The sequence below is a fragment of the Oncorhynchus gorbuscha genome, linkage group LG05 (genome assembly GCF_021184085.1).
Source record: "Oncorhynchus gorbuscha isolate QuinsamMale2020 ecotype Even-year linkage group LG05, OgorEven_v1.0, whole genome shotgun sequence".
Taxonomy (NCBI): Eukaryota; Metazoa; Chordata; class Actinopteri; order Salmoniformes; family Salmonidae; genus Oncorhynchus; species Oncorhynchus gorbuscha.
The window spans coordinates 39,444,487-39,467,895 of NC_060177.1; the positions used below are offsets into that span (position 1 = coordinate 39,444,487).

Consider the following 23,409-nt stretch of genomic DNA (forward strand, 5'->3'; position numbering starts at 1 on the left):
TGCTCAGCCTCCTCCTGTACTCACTTTCTGTGTGAGAGTAGCAGTTGTAAGTATGAGGGGGCCATCTGGATCTGTAGAGACTGGAACCAGAGGTCTGGCATTGATGATAGCAGCCACTTCTGCAATCAGAGTAATGAGTGTTTCGTGACTTTCATAACTTGAATGACCCTGTTGGAGGAACATAGAATCCAGGATTTTCCTTGCTATGCCAATCTTCCTCTCCCAGGCACCACCCATGTGAGAGGCATGAGGTGGGTTGAATATCCAGGTGCAGCCCTGTTCTGCCAGGTAGGTATCCACAGAGTCGTCATTGATTTTCGAGGGGTTCTAAAGTTCCTTGCAGGCCCCAATGAAGTTGGTCCCAAGGTCGGAACGAATATGCTTTGCTGGGTCTCGGATCGAGATGAAACGCCTCAGGGTGTTGATAAAGCTTGATGTATCAAGTGACTCAAGGACTTCGAAACGAAATGTCTCTCATGCTCATACAGGTGAATATGACAGCCCACCACTTTCTGTGGGCGAGGCCTCCCCTTGTCCGGTGAGAGGCGACGGTCAATGGACCCAATACGGCCAGACCGACATGGGTGAACGGAGGTTCGGTGGAGAGACGATCAGCAGGAAGGCTGGCCATCTTCTGTGCCTAAGAAGAACTGATGCTGTTCACACACCTTTTACTGCCAACTATCCAAACACTGGCTGTACGAATGCCTCCCTCTGTGAAAAGGCGTCCCTGGTGTTGGGTCATGGTAATGCCTCACCAGTAAAACTGCAACGTGATGCTTCCCCGGGATGATCAGGGGGTTATTCTCGTCATGTCTGAGTTTTTGCTTCTGTGATGCAACCCCCAACTCTCAGAAGTCAATCTTTATCAATGAATGGATCTAAGGCTCTCAGAGAGCTTTCTTTGGGAATTGTTTCCTGGTTTCTGATTCACTCAAACTATCTTGGATAGGTTTCCTTCTGGACTGTCAGTATAATGATATCCTTTGACTGAGAAAATCCGTCTGCTGTGCATGCTGTGTGACAGTAGTGCCAGCCCTTACAGTTGCTTTTTTTCTGCTGTAGGGTTGTTGAAGAGAAAATAATTTTTCCGGGAGTGGCGTCAGTTTTTCTTTATCCATATCCCGAGACCTTCGTGTAGGCCCTAGGAATATGAAGGTTACATAGCTCTTTCAAAAACTCTCTCCATGCAACCCATGGCTCCTCCATTTCTCGAGGCAGGGGGCAATCCAATTCGCTGTTGGCCATTGTGATCTCCCTGACAACAGACTTGCTTTGAATGGTGATAGGGGCCACAAATCCAAGTGGGTCATACAGACTGTTCACAGTTGACAGCTCTCCTCGGTGTGTGAAGGGCTTCTCATCTTCGGCTACCTTGAAGGTGAAAGTGTCGGTCCTGAGGTCCCAGTTAAGACCCAAGCTGCGCTGCATAGGTAGAGTGTCTGACCCTATGTCGGGGTCTATGAGGTCATTTGTGTGATCTTGAGATATAAATGCTTCCATCTTGTTCGATGCAATCTTGTGTAACCTCAGATTAGAGTTGGCGAGAATCTCGTGTTCTCTTGAGCAGGGTGACTGCATCTTGGACTGTAGGAAATTACTTTAAGCCATCGTCAACATAGAAGTCATGTTCCACAAACTGTCTGACGTCAGCATCGTAGTCTGCTTCTCCTTTTTGAACTGACTGTTTGAGGCCGTAGATATCCACTGCTGGAGAAGGACTGTTACCGAAGTCATCATGCGGTAGTCGATGTCTTTGGATAAGCCGTTGTCCTGGAACTACAGGAATCTCAAGGAGTGACGGTCTTCTTTTTTTCACCAGAAAACACTGGAACATTTGTTGGATATCCACTGTCACAGCGACAGTTTCCCTACAGAAGGTTGAGGGATACTCCATCATATTTGGCACTAGAGTCAAAAACCACACGGATTTGCCCAGGCTTCTTTGGGTAATAGACACCAATGTAGGTAGGTACCAGTGTTATTCTTCTCCTTTCAGGGGCGGAGCCACATCAGCATGACCATACTCAAAATCTTCTCTTCTACTCAAAATCTTCTCCATATAAGAGACGAAGTGATCTTTCATATCGGGCTTCATAAGGAAGTTGCATCTGAGGGAGGAGAAGGGTTTCAGCGCTAGATGTCGATTGTCGGGGAGACGACATCTTGGTGACTTGAATGGTAATGGTGCCACCCAGCTGTTGCTGTCGTCCTTCCTGATCCCTTCCTTCATTATATTCAGAAAAGAGCTGTCTTCAATGGAGAAGGCCACTTTATTGTCGTATCTAGATTGCTGAAACACATTGCAGCCCAAATTAACTTCCTCTTTGTCACAAGGAAGACTTCTGTAGCAGTATAATGCAGGCTGATCGCGAGCATGAGCATTCCGAAATCTTTCTTTCACCAAGAAGGAGGTTGGGACATGGCTCGAAGAGAGTAGGTCATCCTTTCTCCAAAGTGTTTGTGTAAAAGGTATTCACTGAGAGAGGCTTGTGAACGCTCCCCAGGCAGACATAGCCTATCATGACCCATCCGAGGTCAAGCTTCTGGGCATATGGTGAGTCATGGGGCCCATTAACTTGCTTGCGCACCTTATGGACATATAATATCTCTTCCAAGAAGGAGCATGATGGGAGCCTTGGATTCAAGTTCTGGGATGAGGTGAGCAAGGGGTTTCAGGTGATGGTGGAGGGCTGCGTCTGGAGTTGGGATCTCAGATCGGTTGTTTGGGATCTCGTTACACTCGATAAGAGTTGGCAGCGCAAGACTGACTTGCCCATCCATAGATTTTCTACCTTGTGCTCTTCTTCCTACTGTCTCAATCACTCCGGCGCAGGTCTCAAGGGAGTAGGGAGAGCTGGGGCCTTGTACCCTGAAGATATCGAAGAACTCAGAACGAACTAATCTGTTGCTTTGCTCGTCGAGGATGGCATAGAATTTCACTGTGCAGCTAATGCTTGACTTGCAGTTCTTGGCAATGTGAAAAAAGGATGAACAACATCGAAGCATGAGCCGTTCTCTTTCAGGATAGCCTTGTGTTGGTCCAGTCGTTTCTCACAGAAGGCGCGGTACTTCCGTAAGGGGTGAGGCTACTTGTGGATAAGGCACTGCCATTCGGAATTCTTGGCTTACTTGATAGGCTTTTCTGAGTCAGAGGTGGTAGTGGGGGATACCTCTGTTTGGTGAACTGACTGCTTTGATTCCAGGGAACTTTGTCTGCTTTAGCAACATTGGCAACAAGGCTGAAACTGGGGTTGTTCCTGATTCTGGCTTGCTGGATTACGAAGTCAACAAATAAGGCAAAAGGAGGGAATGAAGGTTAAGTCTAAGCGTCTGATGGCGTTGTGAATGAACGCTGCCAAGCCCTGTAGCTCTCCGGTTGGTCATAAAATTGGAGTAGACCCATGGTGATGAGCTCGCGACGAGCGAAGTAACTCACAAAGTTGGAAATGTATGGGTTCCCACTTTGGGAGTCTTCCCATGTACGCTTGTAATATGGAGCAGGTGGATGACTTCCGTCATTGTGCATACATCTTTGGGTCCAGCTGCTGTTCTGGCCTTCTTGAAGGGAAACGTGCAAGCTAGGGGTGAGGTGAAACTGCTGGGCTGGCCTTGACTCCGGATTAGGGAAGTGGAGGTCTACAGCGGTAGTGGTGTCAACAGGTGGAGAACTGATCTCAGGCTTGAGACATTGCAATAGGGTCTTACGTGCGGGCTCTGGCCTGGTATATCCCTGTTGTGTCTCGCCATCAGAGGACAGCTCTAGTCCTGTCATTGGCTTGGGAGTGTCGAAGGATTTAGCTTGCTCTATGAGATAGTTCGCTGTGTGGGGTCGAGTTGGGTGGAGTCGAGCGTGAGTCTCCAACTACTTTTCTGACTGCCGAAATCAGCAGCAGCTTCTAGAGCCTCAGCCACTTCCTTTTCCTCTTTGTGCTTTTTCTATTTTCATTCTCCTTTTTTTCTCCGCAAAGTAGAGGTGAACTTTTGCAGCTTCTCCCTTTGCCCTTGTAATGGGGGCTGCAGCTCCTGTAGGTGAGCTGCTTGAATGGTAGGATGAGGCTGAAGCACGAGGTCTGATCTTGAAGGTGGATGCCTACTCCTCGGCCACAGTGTGTTGGAGGTTGTCTGTACTCTGAAGCAATTGTTGTTGGCTTTTCTTGGCATTGTGATGGGTTAGCAGTGTCTGTTGCTTGATCCAACTTGTCGTCCTGCCCACCAGAGAGCTGTCATTTCACTATACTGTCCTACGTATGCGTTACTGTGCATATTTTGACAGCAAGATAAATTCCTTCACATCAATAATCCTCAAAGCATGATCTCCATGTTCACAAGATTTATTGATTTGAAACAGCGTGAAACTGAAACAAAGGCCATAATTAACTATATATGAACGTAACCTGATATTTTGTTCTCACTAACAACAAGCAAAAGCTAGGCTAACATACTGTAGCAATTAAGCTAGTGCTGTCCATCTATTCCACAAAGTAAACATACACATCCAAATTCCACAAATAATGCTCTGAAAGGAAAGATATATACTAACCGACTAAGCTTCCTAAGGCATACAATGTAAAGGATGGATGGAGATTGTAAGCAGACAACTGAAACAGAGCACTCTGAGCTCGACATGAAGCAACGATAAAAACTTCCTCCTAACAGGTCACATGACGGGTCAATTTTCTGGTATACTCCAGATCAACACTAGGGGAGGCCAAATTCAAGGTAAGTAAAGGCTGCAGCTGTAAGAGCTGCAGATAAGTATAATAATGCGATGGAACTGAATGCTTTTTACCAACTCAGTTCATGGACCACATACTTTTCCATCTGTACAGAGCTATCCTGGTCTAATCCTACATTATAAATGAAATGGAGGGACATAATTATGTCATATAGTGCAAATATGTTATGTGAATGAGATACAGTATGCATATGTATTATAGGTAAATGTGAAATGTAGTATTGCACAATATAAAATTGAATGGAACCATGGATACAGAATGACACCTCTGGCTCCCATAATATGTCCACGTCTCCTCTATGACATTCATAGCTGTTCAAGATCGTTGTACTCATAGAAATTGAACCTAGCTTCTCAACAGCGTGCGCCACTACGCAAAATATGTGCTTTGTTTGTAACAAAACACAGGCAGGCCACAGTTTGTTACGATCATCTTGCTCAAACATTTGCCTACGAAACAAAACTGTGCATAATTCAAGAACATCTAAATGCATATTCCCATAAACTACTTGGCATGCAGTGGATTAAGTTGGTACATGCGCAGAATGTTATACGGTTTGGGAAAAGGCGTCATGGAGAGGCTTGATCGGGTCACGCAGCCTCTGCCTTCTGAAATAGTCTTCCATTGTCCTCCAAAAGTGGATGAGTATTCTCTTTTTAGTTAACCATTTTACCTCCTCTATTCATGCACCTCCATCGTTAGACACAGGGAAGGTGGCATCACAGCACGAGGCTTAGCTAGCTACAGTACTACTAGCTTACCTCTTTGTTAGCATTAGCAAGGATGTTATGTTAGCTGCATTACTACCAGTTTACCTCTATTGCATTAACATTAACAGGGGCAGCAGGTAGCCTAGCAGTTAAGCGCATCATGCTAGTAGCCAAAAGGTTGCTGGTTCAAATCCCCGAGCTCGCAAGGTTGGAATAAATCTGCCGTTCTGCCCTTGAGCAAGGCAATTAACCCCCAACAACTTCTACCTGGATGCCAATGACATAAAATGCAGAATACACATTTTGGTTGAATGTTTTTAATTGTGCATCTGACTAGGTACTCCCTTTCCCTAGTTACATGCTTACCTCTTTTATATTAGCAGGGACATTATGCTAGCTACATTCCTACCAGCTTAAATCTTCTGTCCCTCACTGGTCTTGAACCAAGGAAACTCTAAATACACATTGACGTGTCACCATCAAGAAGTGTTACCAGTTACGCCACAAATGCTGCGGCTCTTGCAGTACAAGGGAAACAACTACTTCTAGGTCTCAGAGAGGGATATGTCTACTAAAACTCCGATTACCATTTCACATCAGCTACACAGTGACAGATAGCATTAGCAGGGACAGACTCGGGACCTAGCCCAGATCTGTGACGCATTTCTTAATTTCTAAGAGCACGGTGATGATGTATGTTCAGACTGAGGAGAGATGATTGGCCAACGATAGGGGCATCACACATTAATGAATTCCCGGAGGGACAGTGAAAATGAGGAATAATTCCTACAAGTCTGTTTCCATAGAATATGAATAGTCTAGGGTAGATGTAGCAATAGTTACATAATAATACAATATGGGGCCATTTGAAGAACATTTGACTTGATTTATTGTGAATACGAACATAGATATTGATCAGTTAGTGTATGGTTGGAACGCTCTTTCTCTGAGCTGGTTGGAGTGCATTTCATATTCAAGTCATTGTTTTATGCATTTTTCTATGATCAACAAACCATTTTCCCCCAGTTGGATCATTTGCATATTACTCATGACTTCCAGAGTGAAAAATGTGGAGGTGGCAGTAAAGTTTTTCGATGGCACTTTTTAAATCTTTTTTTATTTTTTCTGGGGCTGCTGTATGTCTGTTGTTGGAGACAATCCAGCATAGAAACATTCTGGAAAGCACTTTGCAAATTGCATTGATCTCCCCGTAGACCTACCTTCCACCTGCCTCCCATCCTAATGCCTCTCTATTACAGAAGGACACGGGGAGGCGGTGGTAAGACGACAGGTGTGATACACACACACACGAGCACACACACACACGAGCACACACACACACACACGTACACACGTCTCACTCCCAAATAAAGAGAATTCCCTATATTCTACACTCTAATTACACACTGGTCGTCACGAGGGACAGACAGCGAGACAGTACTAGAGTGATAGAGTGAGGGAGTAGAGGAAGAGAAGAGAAGACGTGGTCCTTTTCCTGGGAGACAGAACAAGATTAATAGACCGAGTTTAGGAGAGGAGAGTACAGAAAAGGGGAAAAGTATGAGAAGAAGAGAGGAGAGGTGTTTTCCTTGCCTGAGACTCATGGTCGCCAGTTTCTAAAAACACCAATACATTGCATTCAGAAAGTATACAGAACCCTTCCCTGTTTCTGCATTTTGTTACATTAAAATTGATTGAATTAAAAACATTATCATACACACAATACTCAATAATGACAAAGCAAAATCAGGTTTATAGACATTTTAAAACAGAATTACCTCATTCAGAATCTTTGCTATGAGACTCAATTATTATTTATTTTTTTACTTTTATTTAACTAGGCAAGTCAGTTAAGAACAAATTCTTATTTACAATGACAGCCTACCAGGGAAAAGTGTGTTAACTCTCTTGTTCAGAGGCAGAATGACAGATACTTACCTAGTCAGCTCTGGGATTCGATCCAACGACCTTCCAGTTACTGGCCCAACACTCTCACCACTATTGACCTGACATTTTTGAGATGTTTCTACAACTTGATTGGATGAGGCGAGGTCAGGATAGGTGAATCAAAGCTGGGACCGAGAGACTGAAAAACAGCTTCTATCTCAAGGTCATTAGACTTTTAAATAGCTATCACTAGCCGGCCTCCTCCCAGTACACTGTCACTAGCCCATTACCCGAGAGGCTGCTGTCCTATGTACATACACATGGAACACTGGTCCCTTTAATAATGGGACACTGGTCACTTTAAATGGCTGGGGGCAGTATTGAGTAGCTTGGATGAATATATCTGGAGTACTTCTCCTGTCCTATTCGGTGTCCTGTGTGAATCTAAGTGTGCGTTCTCTAATTCTCTCCTTCTTTCTTTCTCTCTCTCGGAGGACCTGAGCCCTAGGACCATGCCCCAGGACTACCTGACATGATGACTCCTTGCTGTCCCCAGTCCACCTGGCCATGCTGCTGCTCCATTTTCAACTGACCTGAGCCCTAGGACCATGCCCCAGGACTACCTGACATGATGACTCCTTGCTGTCCCCAGTCCACCTGGCCATGCTGCTGCTCCAGTTTCAACTGTTCTGCCTTACTATTATTCGACCATGCTGGTCATTTATGAACATTTGAACATCTTGGCCATGTTCTGTTATAATCTCCACCCGGCACAGCCAGAAGAGGACGGGCCACCCCACATATGCTCTCTCTAATTCTCTCTTTCTTTCTCTCTCTCGGAGGACCTGAGCCCTAGGACCGTGCCCCAGGACTACCTGACATGATGACTCCTTGCTGTCCCCGGTCCACCTGACTGTGCTGCTGCTCCAGTTTCAACTGTTCTGCCTTGTTATTATTCGACCATGCTGGTCATTTATGAACATTTGAACATCTTGCCCATGTTCTGTTATAATCTCCACCCGGCACAGTCAGAAGAGGACTGGCCACCCCACATAGCCTGGTTCCTCTCTAGGTTTCTTCCTACGTTTTGGCCATTCTAGGGAGTTTTTCCTAGCCACCGTGCTTCTACACCTGCATTGCCTGCTGTTTGGGGTTTTAGGCTGGGTTTATGTACAGCACTTTGAGATATCAGCTGATGTACGAATCCTGAGACCATTCATGTGTGGGGTTGCTTCTCAGCCAAGGGAGTGGGCTCACTCACAATTTTGACTAAGAACACAGCGATGAATAAAGAATGGTACCAACACATCCTCCGAGAGCAACTTCTCCCAACCATCCAGGAATAGTTTGGTGACGAACAATGCCTTATACAGCATGGCGGAGCACCTTGCCATAAGGCAACAGTGATAACTAAGTGGCTCTGGGAACAAAACATCGATATTTAGGGTCCATGGCCAGGAAACTCCCCAGACCTTAATCCCATTGAGAACTTGTGGTCAATCCTCAAGAAGCGGGTGACAAACAAAACGCCACAAATTCTGACAAACTCCAAGCATTGATTATGCAAGAATGGGCTGCCATCAGTCAGGTTATGAACCATAAGTTAATTGACAGCATGCCAGGGCGGAATGCAGCGGTCTTGAAAAAGAAGGTTAAACACTGCAAATATTGACTCGTCATCAACATCATGTAATTGTCAATAAAAGCCACTTATGAAATACTTGTAATTATACTTCCGTATTCCATAGCAAAATTCGACAAAAATATCTAAAAAGACACTGAATCAACGAACTTTGTGGAATTGAATATTTGTGCCATTCTCAAAACTTTTGGCCACGACTGTACATATATACACAGTACCAGTCAAAAGTTTTGAAAACACTTACTCATTCAATTGTTACTATTTTCTACATTGTAGAATAGTAGTGAGGACATCAAAACTATGAAATAACACATATGGAATCATGTAGAAAGCATGTAGAAAGCAACAAAAACAAATCAAAATTCTTCAAAGTAGCATCACTTTGCCTTGATGACAGCATCGCACACTCTTCTCTCAACCAGCTAAAAGGTGTGCCAAGTTAATTTTTGTCATTTCTTTCCTTCTTAATGCGTTTGAGCCATTTAGTTTTTTGGCAAGGTAGGAGTGATATACAGAAGATAGCCCTATTTGGTAAAAGACCAAGTCCATATTATGGCAAGAGCAGTTCATATAAGCAAAGAGAAATGACAGTCTATCATTAATTTAAGACATGAAGGTCAGTCAATCTGGAATTTGGTTTTTATTCAAGTGCAAACGCAAAAACCATAAAGCGCTATGATGAAACTGTCTCTCATGAGGACCACCACAGGAAAAGAAGACCCAGAGTTAGCTCTGCTTCAGAGGGTAAGTTTATTAGCCTACAGGCCATAAATAGCAAGTAGAAGTTCAAAATAGTTGAAGTCGAAGGTTTACATACTCTTAGGTTGGAGCCATTAAAACTTGTTTTTCAACCACTCCACGTATTTCTTGTTAACAAACTACAGTTTTAGCAATTCGGTTAGGACATCTACTTTGTACATGACACAATTAAATTTTCCAACAATTGTTTACAAATAGCTTATTTCAGTTATAATTCACCCTATCACAATTCCAGTGGGTCAGAAGTATACATACACTAAGTTGACTGTTCCTTTTAATATTAAACAGCTTGGAAAATTCCAGAAAATTATATCATGGCTTTAGAAGCTTCTGACTAATTCTGGCTAATTGACATAACTTGAGTCAATTGGAGGTGTACCTGTTTATGTATTTCAAGGCCTACCTTCAAACTCAGTGCCTCTTTGCTTAACATCATGGGAAAGTCAACATAAATCAGTCAAGACCTCAGGAAAGACATTGTAGACCCCCACAAGTCTGGTTAATAATTTGGAGCAATTTCCAAAAGTCTGGAGGTACCATGTTCATCTTAACAAACATTAGTACGCAAGTATAAACACCATGGGACCACACAGCCGTCATACCGCTCAGGAAGGAGACGCGTTCTGTCTCCTAGAGGTGAACGTACTTTGGTGTGAAAAGTGCAAATCAATCCCAGAACAGCAGCAAAGGACCTTGTGAAGATGCTGGAGAAAACAGGTACAAAAGTATCTATATCCACATTAAAATTAGTCCTATATCGGCATAATCTGAAAGTCCGCTCAGCAAGTAAGGAGCCCCTGCTCCAAAACCTTCATAGAAAAGACAGACTACTGTTTGCAACTGCACATGGGGACAAAGATCCTCCTTTTTGGAGAAATGTCCTCTAGTCTGATGAAACAAAAATAAACATTTTTGGCCATAATGACCGTCGTTATGTTTGGAGGAAAAAAAGGGGAGGCTTGCAAGCCGAAGAACACCACCCCAACCATGTAGCATGGGGTGGCAGCATCATGTTGTGGGGATGCTTTGCTGCAGGAGTACTGGTGCACTTCACAAAATAGATGGCATCATGAGGGAGAAAAGTACGTGGATATATTGAAGCAACATCTCAAAACATCAGTCAGGAAGATTGGTCGCAAATGGGTCTTCCAAATGGACAATGACCCCAAGCATACTACCAAAGTTGTGGCAAAATGGCATAAGGACAACATTGTCAACGTATTGGAGTGGCCATCACAAAGCCCTGACCTCAATCATATAGAACATTTTTGGGCAGAACTGAAAAGGCACGTGCGAGCAAGGACGCCTACAAACCTGACTCAGTTAAACCAGCTCTGTCAGGAGGAATTGGCCAAAATTCACCCAACTTATTGTGGGAAGCTTGTGGAAGGCTACCCAAATGATTTACACAAGTTAAACAATATAAAGGCAATGCTATCAAATACTAATGTATGAGTGTATGTAAACTTCTGACCCACTGGAAATATGATGAAATAAAAACAAAATTACATAAATCATTCTCTCTACTATTATTCTGACATTTCACATTCTTAAAATAAAGTGGTGATCGACACTGGCCTAAAACAGGTCATTTTTTACTTGGATTAAATGTCAGGAATTGGATTACTTGGATTAAATGTCAGGAATTCTGACTTCGACTGTATTTATTATTATGGATTCATAATCAGCTATAAATGGGGCGGTCATTTTGGACCGGGAACACAGAATTAATTAACATGAAACGAACACAACAGGAGGGTTTAAGGATAGTCTATCTCAGAACTGTAACATGCAATAAATGGACTTTGGGACATTATATTTCATCAGCCAAAATGATGGTAACAATGATAGATGGCATATGATGCCATAAAAAGTTAAATGAGGATGTTATGATGATAACATTGCAACTTGAAAAGTTTTCATAACGTGAGCATGATGTTTACATACTGTGCATTGTGTAGAAAATATCCACACCAAAGAGAATGTTTTTGCGACTATGAGGCTGTCGTTTTAGTTGTCTATGAGGCTGTGGTTTTAGTTGTCTAACGAAATCAGTAAATTTTGATACCTTGCCTCGTAACTAGCTATGCCCCAAGGAACCCAGAGAGTGTGTCATGAAAATGGAAACGCCCCTTTCTACCCTAAGGTATAAAATATGTGAGTTAAGAATTTACAAATCAGACTAAGTTGACTACCCGCTGCAGCCGAGGTCTACATCTTTTCGTGACGCGGAAATGCAACATTGTTGTATTGAAGACAAAGGAAACCTCTTAAACTTGTTGGGGCTAGGGGGCAGCATTTTCACTTTTGGATGAAAGGCGTGCCCAGAGTAAACTGCCTCCCAATCTTTCCCAGATGGGAATATATGCATATTATTATTACTGGTGGACAGAAAGCACTCTGAAGTTTCTAAAACTGTTTGAATTATGTATGTGAGTATAACAGAACTCATATGGCAGACAAAAACCTGAGAGGAAATCCAAACAGGAAGTGAGAACTCAATTTTGAAAACAGTGCCATTTGATATCCATCTTAGATATGGATGAGCATGCACTTCCTAGGGCTTCCACAAGATGTCACCATCTTTAGATTCTGGTTTTATGATTCTACTATAAAGGAGGGGCTCATAATAGCTCTTTGAGTGGGTGATTTGGCAGAAAGGCTCGGTCTCATATTGCTTGTGCGGTCACGAGAGAGTGTTCTTCCGTTCCATTGCGTTTCTTCAGACAATGAAATTCTCCGGTTGGAACCTTATTGCTGATTAATGTTTAAAACGCCCTAAATATGGATTGCATACATCATTTGACTTGTTTCTATGACCTGTAACTGAACATTTTTTGAGGATTGAATGCTGGGCTGAAAAAGCTAACAAGTGGCTAAATGATAGGCTTTATGGAACTTTATGGAACAAATCAGTCATTTATTATTGAACTGGGATTCCTGGAACTGCCTTCTGATGAAGCTATTCAAAGGTAAGTGAATATTTATAGTGTTTTTTCGTAGCTTCTGTTGACACCAAAATGGCTGCTATTCTTTGGCTAATTTGGGTTCTGAGCACCGTTCTCAGATTATTATTTTTCCGTAAAGTTTTTTAAAAATCTGACACAGCGGTTGCATAGAGGATATGTTTATCTTTAATTCTGTGAATAACACTTGCATCTTTTATCAATGTTTATTGTGAGTATTTCTGCAAAATCACCGGATGTTTTGGAATCAAAACATTACTGCACGTAAACGCACCAATGTAAACTGAGATTTTTTATATATATATATATGCACATTATCGAACAAAACACACAATTACATTTATAACATGATGTCCTATGAGTGTTATCTGATGGAGATAATCAAAGGTTAGTGATTCATTTTATCTATATTTCTGCTTTTGTGACTGTGAAAAATGGCTGTGTGTGTTTTTGAATTTGGTGGTGATCTAACATAAATATATGTTGCGTTTTCGCTGTAAAACATTTTAAAAATCGGACACGATGGGTAGATTAACAAGATGTTTATCTTTCATTTACTGTATTGGACTTGTTAATGTGTGAAAGTTAAATATTTCTAAAGAATACTTTTTGAATTTTCCGCGCCACCTTTTCAGCTGAATGGGGGGGCTGTTCCCCTAGGGGAACGCTAGTCATAACAGGTTGTTTAACAATCAATGTTACAGTTGAGTACTGTATCTAAGAGGGTGAATTCAAGCAGGACCACCTGGTTATTCTTCTCAAGTCACTGATTGTCTGCACGGCCCTCCTACCCACGCTGGGAGCGTTGTCATGGCTGATTAGCCTCCTCAGAAGCCCACTCTCACAGAACGAGTGCAAGGAAACAGACAACTAAGGGAAAGGACATTGTGACCTCTTGTGGACAATCAGAGACTTGCACCCGTAGGAGACGGCCATCGAAAGAACAAGGCATCGGCCGAACCTATCCCACTAAGCGGAACTCGGCCTGTGAAGAGATACCCAATGGAGACCTTCAAAACGTAATAAAAGGCATTACAATTAATACCCATAATAGCGACAGTTCAGGTCAAGGTGTTAGGGCTAAAACTAGGCATAGTGTCATGATGTTGCCCTCTTTGGGTACAGCGAGCAACATCCCCTGCTCTCTGCTATTACAACCAGACTGCTGTGGTTAGAGTGAGGTCGTAAATTCCTAGGGAAGACCCTGCCATATGGCCACACAGTATAGAGATAGAGTGAAGTTTCATAGAGAACAAAGGAATTTCTTCCACCTCACAGAACTTGAGGCCCGAACAACATTTACGTTCCGGAGAAGGTGTAAAAGATCGGTTGTTACAACCTGGGGAAGCTCATGGGAGACGGTGTGGCCACATTACCATAACACTGTTTATATATATATATATATATATATATATATATATATATATATTTATATATATATTTATATTATACATCTAATTGTTGTATAAGATGAATGAGTGAGTATGATACTGTTTGTAAAATTGTGTAATGTGATTTTGGACTGTTTAATGAAGGAAACTCCAATTCCCTTTTGAGTTGAACTAAATCAGAGGACCGCCCATGAGCCAAGTTAGGGTCAGGCATCCTGTGACAGCCCCTTTTCTGTAATTCAGAATAAAACCCAACTTTGAGAAATTCTCAGTAGACCATGTTTCTCTCAATCACGGGACGACGTAGGTTGCAGACCATTGCTGAATCTTTTAACCATACCACGTGGTTAATAACCTCTTGGTGTTAGGGGGCAGTATTTTCATTTTTGGAGAAAAAAAACGTTCCCGTTTTAAATTCTGCAGCTAGGAATTTGGTATCATTGAACGAGAAGAACGACAACCGCCGAACCATCCATTCTATAATGGAACTAATGAATGTCACTCTGAACAATCCACATCAGAGAGAGAGAGGACGAAAACTCTACAACAGAAAATAACTTTTCAACAAAGATGAAGACGACACACTGAGCGTAAATATATTTTTTGATTGCAATTGTTCCCGAATGAGTGAGCGTTCATGTGTAAAGGATTAGCATTTCAATTGTTATAATTATTACTCTGTCTGCCGTACTCCCACTCTGTCTGCCGTATTCTCTTTGTTGTTTCTTTATTAGGATGCTGGTGGGCGGAGTTGGGAGGGGTCGTCAACTAAAAGGGAAACACCTGGGCCCGGTGTCTCCCAGGATAAATACACCACTTCCCCATTCATGGAGGAGACTCTTTCAGTGCAAACACCTTTATAGATTTTGTTGTGTTTCTTGGTGGTTTTTTGGTTGTTTGCTTGAGCATCTTTCAACACCCTGCATTATCACATTCATGCATGCAAAATACTTACACTACTGATTACTGATTACACACACCATTGTATATTATACTTAGTTACTTATTTAATAAATATATATTTTGTTACTCCTTATCTCCACGTTGTCTCCTTTTTGTTATGGGCTTTGATCTGGTTCGAGACAACTCTGTAGTGACCTCTTAGTCGACCCCCACTTCCCTTTTGTCTAACAAGCCGCTATTCCGGTTTAGCCCACTAGGGCACATTTCCCTATCATTTCTTGTAACCATATTTACTGTGCCTGTGTGTGCACTTCTGTGATTGTTTAGTCAGTAAATAAATAAATACATTATTTAAGACAATTGTTGTATGGATGACTCATAGTGAAGACTGGGTTCATGCAGATAACCAACAATTTAAGACGTTTGGAATGAGACTAACGTGAGGTAACGTAAATAATTCATTAATTCAAAGACTAATTGAATAATATAATAATATCTGAAAGGTTATATTGGGAAATTATAACTTTATAATTTGAATATTTTCCTTGGTTTCCCAACTTCCTAGTTAACCTTTGGTAACTAGGGGGCAGTATTTTCATTTTTGGATAAAAAACGTTTCCGATTTAACCAGTTAAGTGTTAGGGGGCGCTATTTTAATTTTGGGATGAAAAACGTTACTGTTTTAAACAAGATATTTTGACACAAAAAGATACTCAACTATGCATATAATTGAGAGTGTTGGATAGAAAACACTCTGACATTTCCAAAACTGCAAAGATATTGTCTGTGAGTGCAACAGAACTGGTGTTACAGGTGAAACCCAGATACAAATCCAATCAGGAAGTGCCATATTTTTTTTAACCCTCATGCCAATGACTCCTTACATGGCTGTGAATGAGCTACGAATGAGATTACGTTTTCTACGTATTCCCCAAGGTGTCTACAGCATTGTGACGTCTTTTTACGCATTTATGTTGAAGAATAGCCATAAGGGACGACATTTAGCAAGTGGTCACATGATGGCTCCCGCAGAAAATCTTGCGTAAAGTACACACGTAGCCATTTTTCCAATCGCTTCTTATGAGAAACCAATTGTCCCGACGGATATATTATCGAATTGTTATGTGAACAACACCTTGAGGATTGATTCTAAACAACGTTTGCCATGTTTCTGTCGATAGTATGGAGCTAATTTTGAAAAAAGTTTGCCGTTGTAGTGACCTCATTTTCCGGTCGATTTCTCAGCCAAACGTGACGAACAAACAGGAGCTATTTTGCCTACAAAGATAATTTTTGGGGAAAAAAGGAACATTTGCTATCTAACTGGGAGTCTCCTGAGTGAAAACCTCCGAAGTTCTTCGAAGGTAAATTATTTCATTTGATTGCTTTTCTTATTTTCGTGAAAATGTTGCCTGCTGCAAGCAGAGCCTAGCATAGCATTATGCCATGATAAACTTACACAAATGCTTGTCTAGTGTTGGCTGTAAAGCATATTTAGAAAATCTGAGATGACAGTGTGATTAACAAAAGGCTAAGCTGTGTCTCAATATATTTAATTTGTGATAGGAAGGTTTTGTAGGAAGATGTATGCCCGCTGCGTTATGCTAATTAGTTTGAGGCTATGATTACTCTCCCAGATCCAGGTTTGATAGTCGCAAGAAGTTAATTGCAGTTACATGATTAATCAGTTTGATCGCGTAATACTAATTACAGAGAATCTTTGATAAAACTAAGTCTTCAATTTAATGATAGTAAAGACACGACAATAGTTTACAAATATATCCACGTGTTGCTTTTCTCTCTTGCTCTTTCTCTGTCTCTCTCTTTAAATCTCCATCTTGTGTAACACGTGTCATATTGTGTTTGTCTGCTATATATATAAAACAAAAGCTAGACAATCAGGGAGCATGGAAATTCCAAAAGAGATGGATAGAGGAAATTTTCTTGCACATTTTGACGGTGAGGAAATATCATACATTTTAAGTGTGGCCCTCCGAACCTCGGTCGAAGACTGAATCCGGCCTGCTGGGCGAAATGAGTTCACATCCCTAGTGTAGAGGGTTAGAAAGGGGCAAGGAGGTGAATATGTTTCCTCTGCAGATGAAGAGAGAAGAGGAAAAAGGGAGGGGGCTGTGGATGTCCAGAGTATGGGGTAAGAGTCCCGATGGAGCTCAAGAGTGTTAGACAGAGGTATAAGAGGCAGAGAGGCATGGAGAATGATGTCTTACCTGTGCAGATTGAGCCATTCCCTACGTAGCCAGGCTTACAGGTGCACAGGTGGCCTCTGATATTGTTGGTGCAGATGGCATTGTCGTCACAGGAGCTCTGCCAACTTGCACACTCGTCATGTTCTGAGGGAGAGATGCAGCAGGATCAGACTGTGTGGCAGTGTCTGTCTGTGGCATATAGCCTACTTGGTTGTGTGAGAGTGTATTTGTAACATGAATGTATGTTTGTGTCCTATGTGTTTGTTTGTGTCTGTGTTTGCATGCCGAGTGTGCACGTGCATCCCTCCTGTAGGGTCAACATCATATTTTCATTCAACAGTGTACTTTATATCTGAGCTGCTGTACCGATGGGCTGGTTTGAGCATTCAGCCTCATGTAATAGGGAGTGGGTTTGCACCACAGGCAGTGTATGATCAAACATGATCTGTAGCCGCTTATCGCTGCAAAAAAACAGCATCTCATTTACTCGCCTACTTCTGGTTATCCATGACAGGTTGTAACACAAATACAGCCAAAAGATATATTGAATGCAGTTAACGATTCAAACTTCGCCACACACTTGGTCTTATGCTGTGTACAGATCCACCGTGGTAAACTGTATGCGTTCCGGTTGAAATTCATTAAATTCAACTGGAGGCAATCCATAATGCTGCTTCTCATATGACGGACTAGGCTCCGATAAGTGCAGTGTGTTGCATGCCTTTGATTTTTTCAATTTTATGTTGCTTTGCCTTGCGGTCTCTGAAAAGGAAGTGGATTAACCAACGGAGATGGTGCAAATGTGTAGTTTAACTACAGCATTGTTGATATGACTCTCCTGCGAAGATCTGAAGGATCAGGTTACAGTGGTTACGCTATAAAGCGCTTTTTCTCTCCTGCAGAGGGGGAGAGGGGGGTGAAGTTGTCCATTATATGATGGTCATATACATATACCTGCAGGAACTCTTTCTCTCCGACTCTGCAGAAATGGAAGTGAAAAATATATTTGTTACAACAGAGAGAGATTTTGTAGTACTGTGACATCCAAGCTGGGATAATGAACCAATATTTCAGTTATCCAAACCGTTGGAATGGTCCGTGCTTACTTTTAAAGAATTAACCACTTTTGGCACCATTTAGCTAATAAAATGTTAACATTTTTTAGGAAGTTTAATTTATTATTAAATTAGACATTTATCGGACAACTTCAGTAGGCAGATAGATTATTTAACTTCTTTGGGCTCATTGGGACACTAGCGTCCCACCTCGACCTCATCCGGTGAAATTTCAGCGCTCCAAAGTAAAATTACAAAAATAGTAATAATAAACATTCTTGAAAATACAAGTGTTATATATCGGTTAAAATAGTATTTTTGTTAATCCATCCACTTTGTCAGATTTCAAAAAGGCCTTACGGCGAAAGCATACCATGATATTATCTGAGGACAGCGCCCCGAATACAAAAGCGTACAAACATTTTCCAACCAAGTGATAAAATAAATCACTTACCTTTGAAGATCTTCCTCTGTTGGCAATCCAAAGGGTCCCAGCTACACAATAAATGGTTGTTTTGTTCGATAAAGTCCCTCTTTATGTCCCCAAAACTCAGTTTTGTTGGAGCGTTTTGTTCAGTAATCCACTGGCTCAAAGGCGGTCAAAACATGCAGAAGAATACATCCTAATAGTACTAGGCCTAAAAACTTAACTAAACATCTTGACTAAAAACAAATATACTCTTCTATATACATTGGTCAATATACATCGACCACCAACGAAACTAGATCATCACATTTTAAAATGATCAGGAGATAATTCCAGGAAAACGGTGCTATGTATCTAAAACTATTTCTTCCATGACCTATTCTAATTTTTGGTACTGTTAGAAGCAAATCAGAATGGGACAGTCTTCTCATTATGTTATTAAGGGATGATGATGTTATGGAAAAGTGAAGATACGATAGCTAGCCATTTTCTGTGCAAATATCTCTGGCTGTGGTAACTAGCGAGCTAACTTCAGCCTCACAACCATGTCTGCGACGCTAGTTTAAAGTTAGCTATCTAGCTACCTTAGCCAAATAAGTCTGGACTGTCTCTGACACTGTTTCACTTGTTAGCTAACGTTAGCTATGTTAGCTGGCAAGCTACATTACCATAGCTAGATTTTACGTTTCTCCATCTGTGTTAATTTAGCCAAGCTATTTGGCAGGACTACCTCATGCTTGCATAGTGATTGATCGATTTAGCTAGCGTTACTGTACTGGCTTTCAACTTTGAACCTAAGTTTGAGGGTAAGTAAAACTGTGAAAATCCTTTTTGTGTGTGAGGACAGAGCTCTGGGGGAATAAAACAGATTTTCATTGACCTTGTGTAAAACAGCATCTACTTCTCCCACATTGTCATCGATAACCAATAGTACAAACTTGAAACTTGAAAGCATTAACTTCACCAGAGGCTCTTAGAACCATGCAGCCACTTTGGGACAAAATACATTATATGCACAGCTACCATAGATAGTCTGGTCTTCATTTTACCATACTTGCACCATTGGTCATTTACAAAGATATTCTGTCATAGTGACCAATCTGAAACATCATAGGCTAGGAGCAGCTCATGGGCAAAGTTCCTTGCTCAAGTGCACAACAGCAGTAGGTAGTATACAGAGCAGAGATATTGTCGCAGGTAACCTTCTGGCTGCCAGATCACTCCCTGCAGATTTCCCCAGAAGCAGCTAGGGAGTTTGAACTGATAACCCACTGGTTATCAGCCTGCCTTTCTAACATCAAAGCTACTGCTGCCCAAATTAATTTAGCTTTATCCTCACTCCCTTGGCTTTGTTAAAACCTCTTAAGCTTACCCCTTACTTTTTTGAACATTCTGTTAAAAATCGCGCAACATTTCAGCGTCCTGCTACTCATGCCAGGAATATAGTATATGCATATGATTAGTATGTGTGGATAGAAAACATTCTGACGTTTCTAAAGCTGGTTAAATCACGGCTGTGACTATAACACAACATGTGTTTCATCGAAAAGCACAAGGAAAACTGATCCCCGAAAACTGGAAAAAATATCAATGCGCCACTTGCATGTATTGTCTATGGGACAGCCAATTAGATGGGGCTGAGATTGCAAGTCCTACAGCTTCCACACGATGTCGCCAGTCTTGTCAATTGCCTGGGAGTTGTTTCTTGGTCAAACGAGTAAGAGAGATCCCATTCCTTCCGGTCTCCGACAGGATGTTTTGGAAGAGAGATTTTCGACCATGATTTGAAGACGTGGACCTATTGAATACACATCGCCTCGTAATCAATTTGATAGATTATTAACGTTTACTAATACCTAACGTTGGATTACAAAAGTATTTTGAAGTGTTTTGTGAAAGTTTATCGTCAACTTTTTTATTTTAAAAAATCACACACTTTTCATAGATCGATATTTTGGGTATATATGGACCGATTTAATCGAAAAAAAGACCCAATAGTGATGTTTATGGGACATATAGGAGTGCCAACAAAGAAGCTCGTCAAAGGTAATGAATGTTTTATATTTTATTTCTGAGTTTTGTGTAGCGCATAATTATTTTGTTTACGTCCCCTTCAGGTATTTCGGGGTGTTGCATGCTATCAGATAATAGCTTCTCGTGCTTTCGCCAAAAAGCATTTTAAAAATCGGACTTGTTGGCTGGATTCACAACGAGTGTAGCTTTAATTCAGTACCCTGCATGTGGGTTTTAAACTGTTGCTTCTACCTTGGAGCGAGCGGTCGCATCGGCACTTCGCTCCGCAGGTAGTATAACTTTTTCATTACATTTCATTATAGCACAACGGTTTGATTTGTCTAAATCTTAGCAATTTCTTCTTAGCTAGCTACATAGCCGTCTTTGTATCAAAGATAATTGCGTAATTATCGTATTTCGCCGTCCTAACGTAGTCTTCACTAGCCAGCTAGCTAACGTCCACTGATTAGCTGCATTGGAGAAACTATTACACTCAACTGAACGACTTGATTAGTGTAGTGTTAGCTAGCTACATAGCTGTCTTTGCTGTCTTCGTATCCAAGATAATTGTGTAGTTTAGAGTGTGTAGTCTTAGAGTGATTATCTTAATTTACCGAGGTTAGCTCGCCAACTATTTGTCGTCCTTAACGTAGGAGACTCTGCTAGCTAGCCAACAGCTAGCCAACAGCTAGCCGACAGCTAGCCAACAGCTAGCCAACGTCTTCTGAATAGAGTCAACAACCCGGTCGCATTCACAGGTAGTATCACATTTTCATTTTATTTCATTACAGTATAACGGTTTGATTTGTTTGATCGTAGCTAGCTACATAGCTAGCTACATAGCCGTCTTTGTATCAAAGATAATTGTGTAGTCTAGAGCGATTTTCTAGGTTAGCTAGCCAGCTATTGTCGTTCTTTTAACGCAACGTAACGTAAACAACACTGCTAGCTAGCCAGCTAGCCCTCGAATAGCAGCAGTGTCGAAACTATTACACTCAACAGAACGACTTGATTAGTGTAGTGTCAACAACGCACCCACTGCCAGCTAGCCTACTTCAGCAGTACTATATCATTTTAATCATTTTAGTCAATAAGATTCTTGCTACGTAAGCTTAACTTTCTGAACATTCGAGACGTGTAGTCCACTTGTCATTCCAATCTCCTTTGCATTAGCGTAGCCTCTTCTGTAGCCTGTCAACTATGTGTCTGTCTATCCCTGTTCTCTCCTCTCTGCACAGACCATAAAAACGCTCCACACCGCGTGGCCGCGGCCACCCTAATCTGGTGGTCCCAGCGCGCACGACCCACGTGGAGTTCCAGGTCTCCGGTAGCCTCTGGAACTGCCGATCTGCGGCCAACAAGGCAGAGTTCATCTCAGCCTATGCCTCCCTCCAGCCCTCGACTTCTTGGCACTGACGGAAACATGGATCACCACAGACAACACTGCTACTCCTACTGCTCTCTCTTCGTCCGCCCACGTGTTCTCGCACACCCCGAGAGCTTCTGGTCAGCGGGGTGGTGGCACCGGGATCCTCATCTCTCCCAAGTGGTCATTCTCTCTTTCTCCCCTTACCCATCTGTCTATCGCCTCCTTTGAATTCCATGCTGTCACAGTTACCAGCCCTTTCAAGCTTAACATCCTTATCATTTATCGCCCTCCAGGTTCCCTCGGAGAGTTCATCAATGAGCTTGATGCCTTGATAAGCTCCTTTCCTGAGGACGGCTCACCTCTCACAGTTCTGGGCGACTTTAACCTCCCCACGTCTACCTTTGACTCATTCATCTCTGCCTCCTTCTTTCCACTCCTCTCCTCTTTTGACCTCACCCTCTCACCTTCCCCCCCTACTCACAAGGCAGGCAATACGCTCGACCTCATCTTTACTAGATGCTGTTCTTCCACTAACCTCATTGCAACTCCCCTCCAAGTCTCCGACCACTACCTTGTATCCTTTTCCCTCTCGCTCTCATCCAACACCTCCCACACTGCCCCTACTCGGATGTTATCGCGCCGTCCCAACCTTCGCTCTCTCTCCCCCGCTACTCTCTCCTCTTCCATCCTATCATCTCTTCCCTCTGCTCAAACCTTCTCCAACCTATCTCCTGATTCTGCCTCCTCAACCCTCCTCTCCTCCCTCTCTGCATCCTTTGACTCTCTATGTCCCCTATCCTCCAGGCCGGCTCGGTCCTCCCCTCCCGCTCCGTGGCTCGATGACTCATTGCGAGCTCACAGAACAGGGCTCCGGGCAGCCGAGCGGAAATGGAGGAAAACTCGCCTCCCTGCGGACCTGGCATCCTTTCACTCCCTCCTCTCTACATTTTCCTCCTCTGTCTCTGCTGCTAAAGCCACTTTCTACCACTCTAAATTCCAAGCATCTGCCTCTAACCCTAGGAAGCTCTTTGCCACCTTCTCCTCCCTCCTGAATCCTCCCCCCTCCTCCCTCTCTGCAGATGACTTCGTCAACCATTTTGAAAAGAAGGTCGACGACATCCGATCCTCGTTTGCTAAGTCAAACGACACCGCTGTTTCTGCTCACACTGCCCTACCCTGTGCTCTGACCTCTTTCTCCCCTCTCTCTCCAGATGAAATCTCGCGTCTTGTGACGGCCGGCCGCCCAACAACCTGCCCGCTTGACCGCTTGACCGCTTGACCCTATCCCCTCCTCTCTTCTCCAGACCATTTCCGGAGACCTTCCCCCTTACCTCACCTCGC

At 42.5% G+C, this 23,409-nt stretch overlaps 1 protein-coding gene across 2 annotated transcripts in view; it reads right to left on the reverse strand.

Annotated features, from left to right (window-relative positions):
* Nucleotides 1-23,409, reverse strand: part of LOC124035930 (protein kinase C-binding protein NELL1-like) — a 467,070-nt gene that overhangs the window by 99,514 nt on the left and 344,147 nt on the right. For both annotated transcript variants that reach the window (XM_046349864.1, XM_046349863.1), the window contains exon 14: nt 17,226-17,348. In XM_046349864.1, the coding sequence (XP_046205820.1) occupies nt 17,226-17,348 (123 nt within the window). The remainder of the gene's footprint in view (nt 1-17,225; nt 17,349-23,409) is intronic.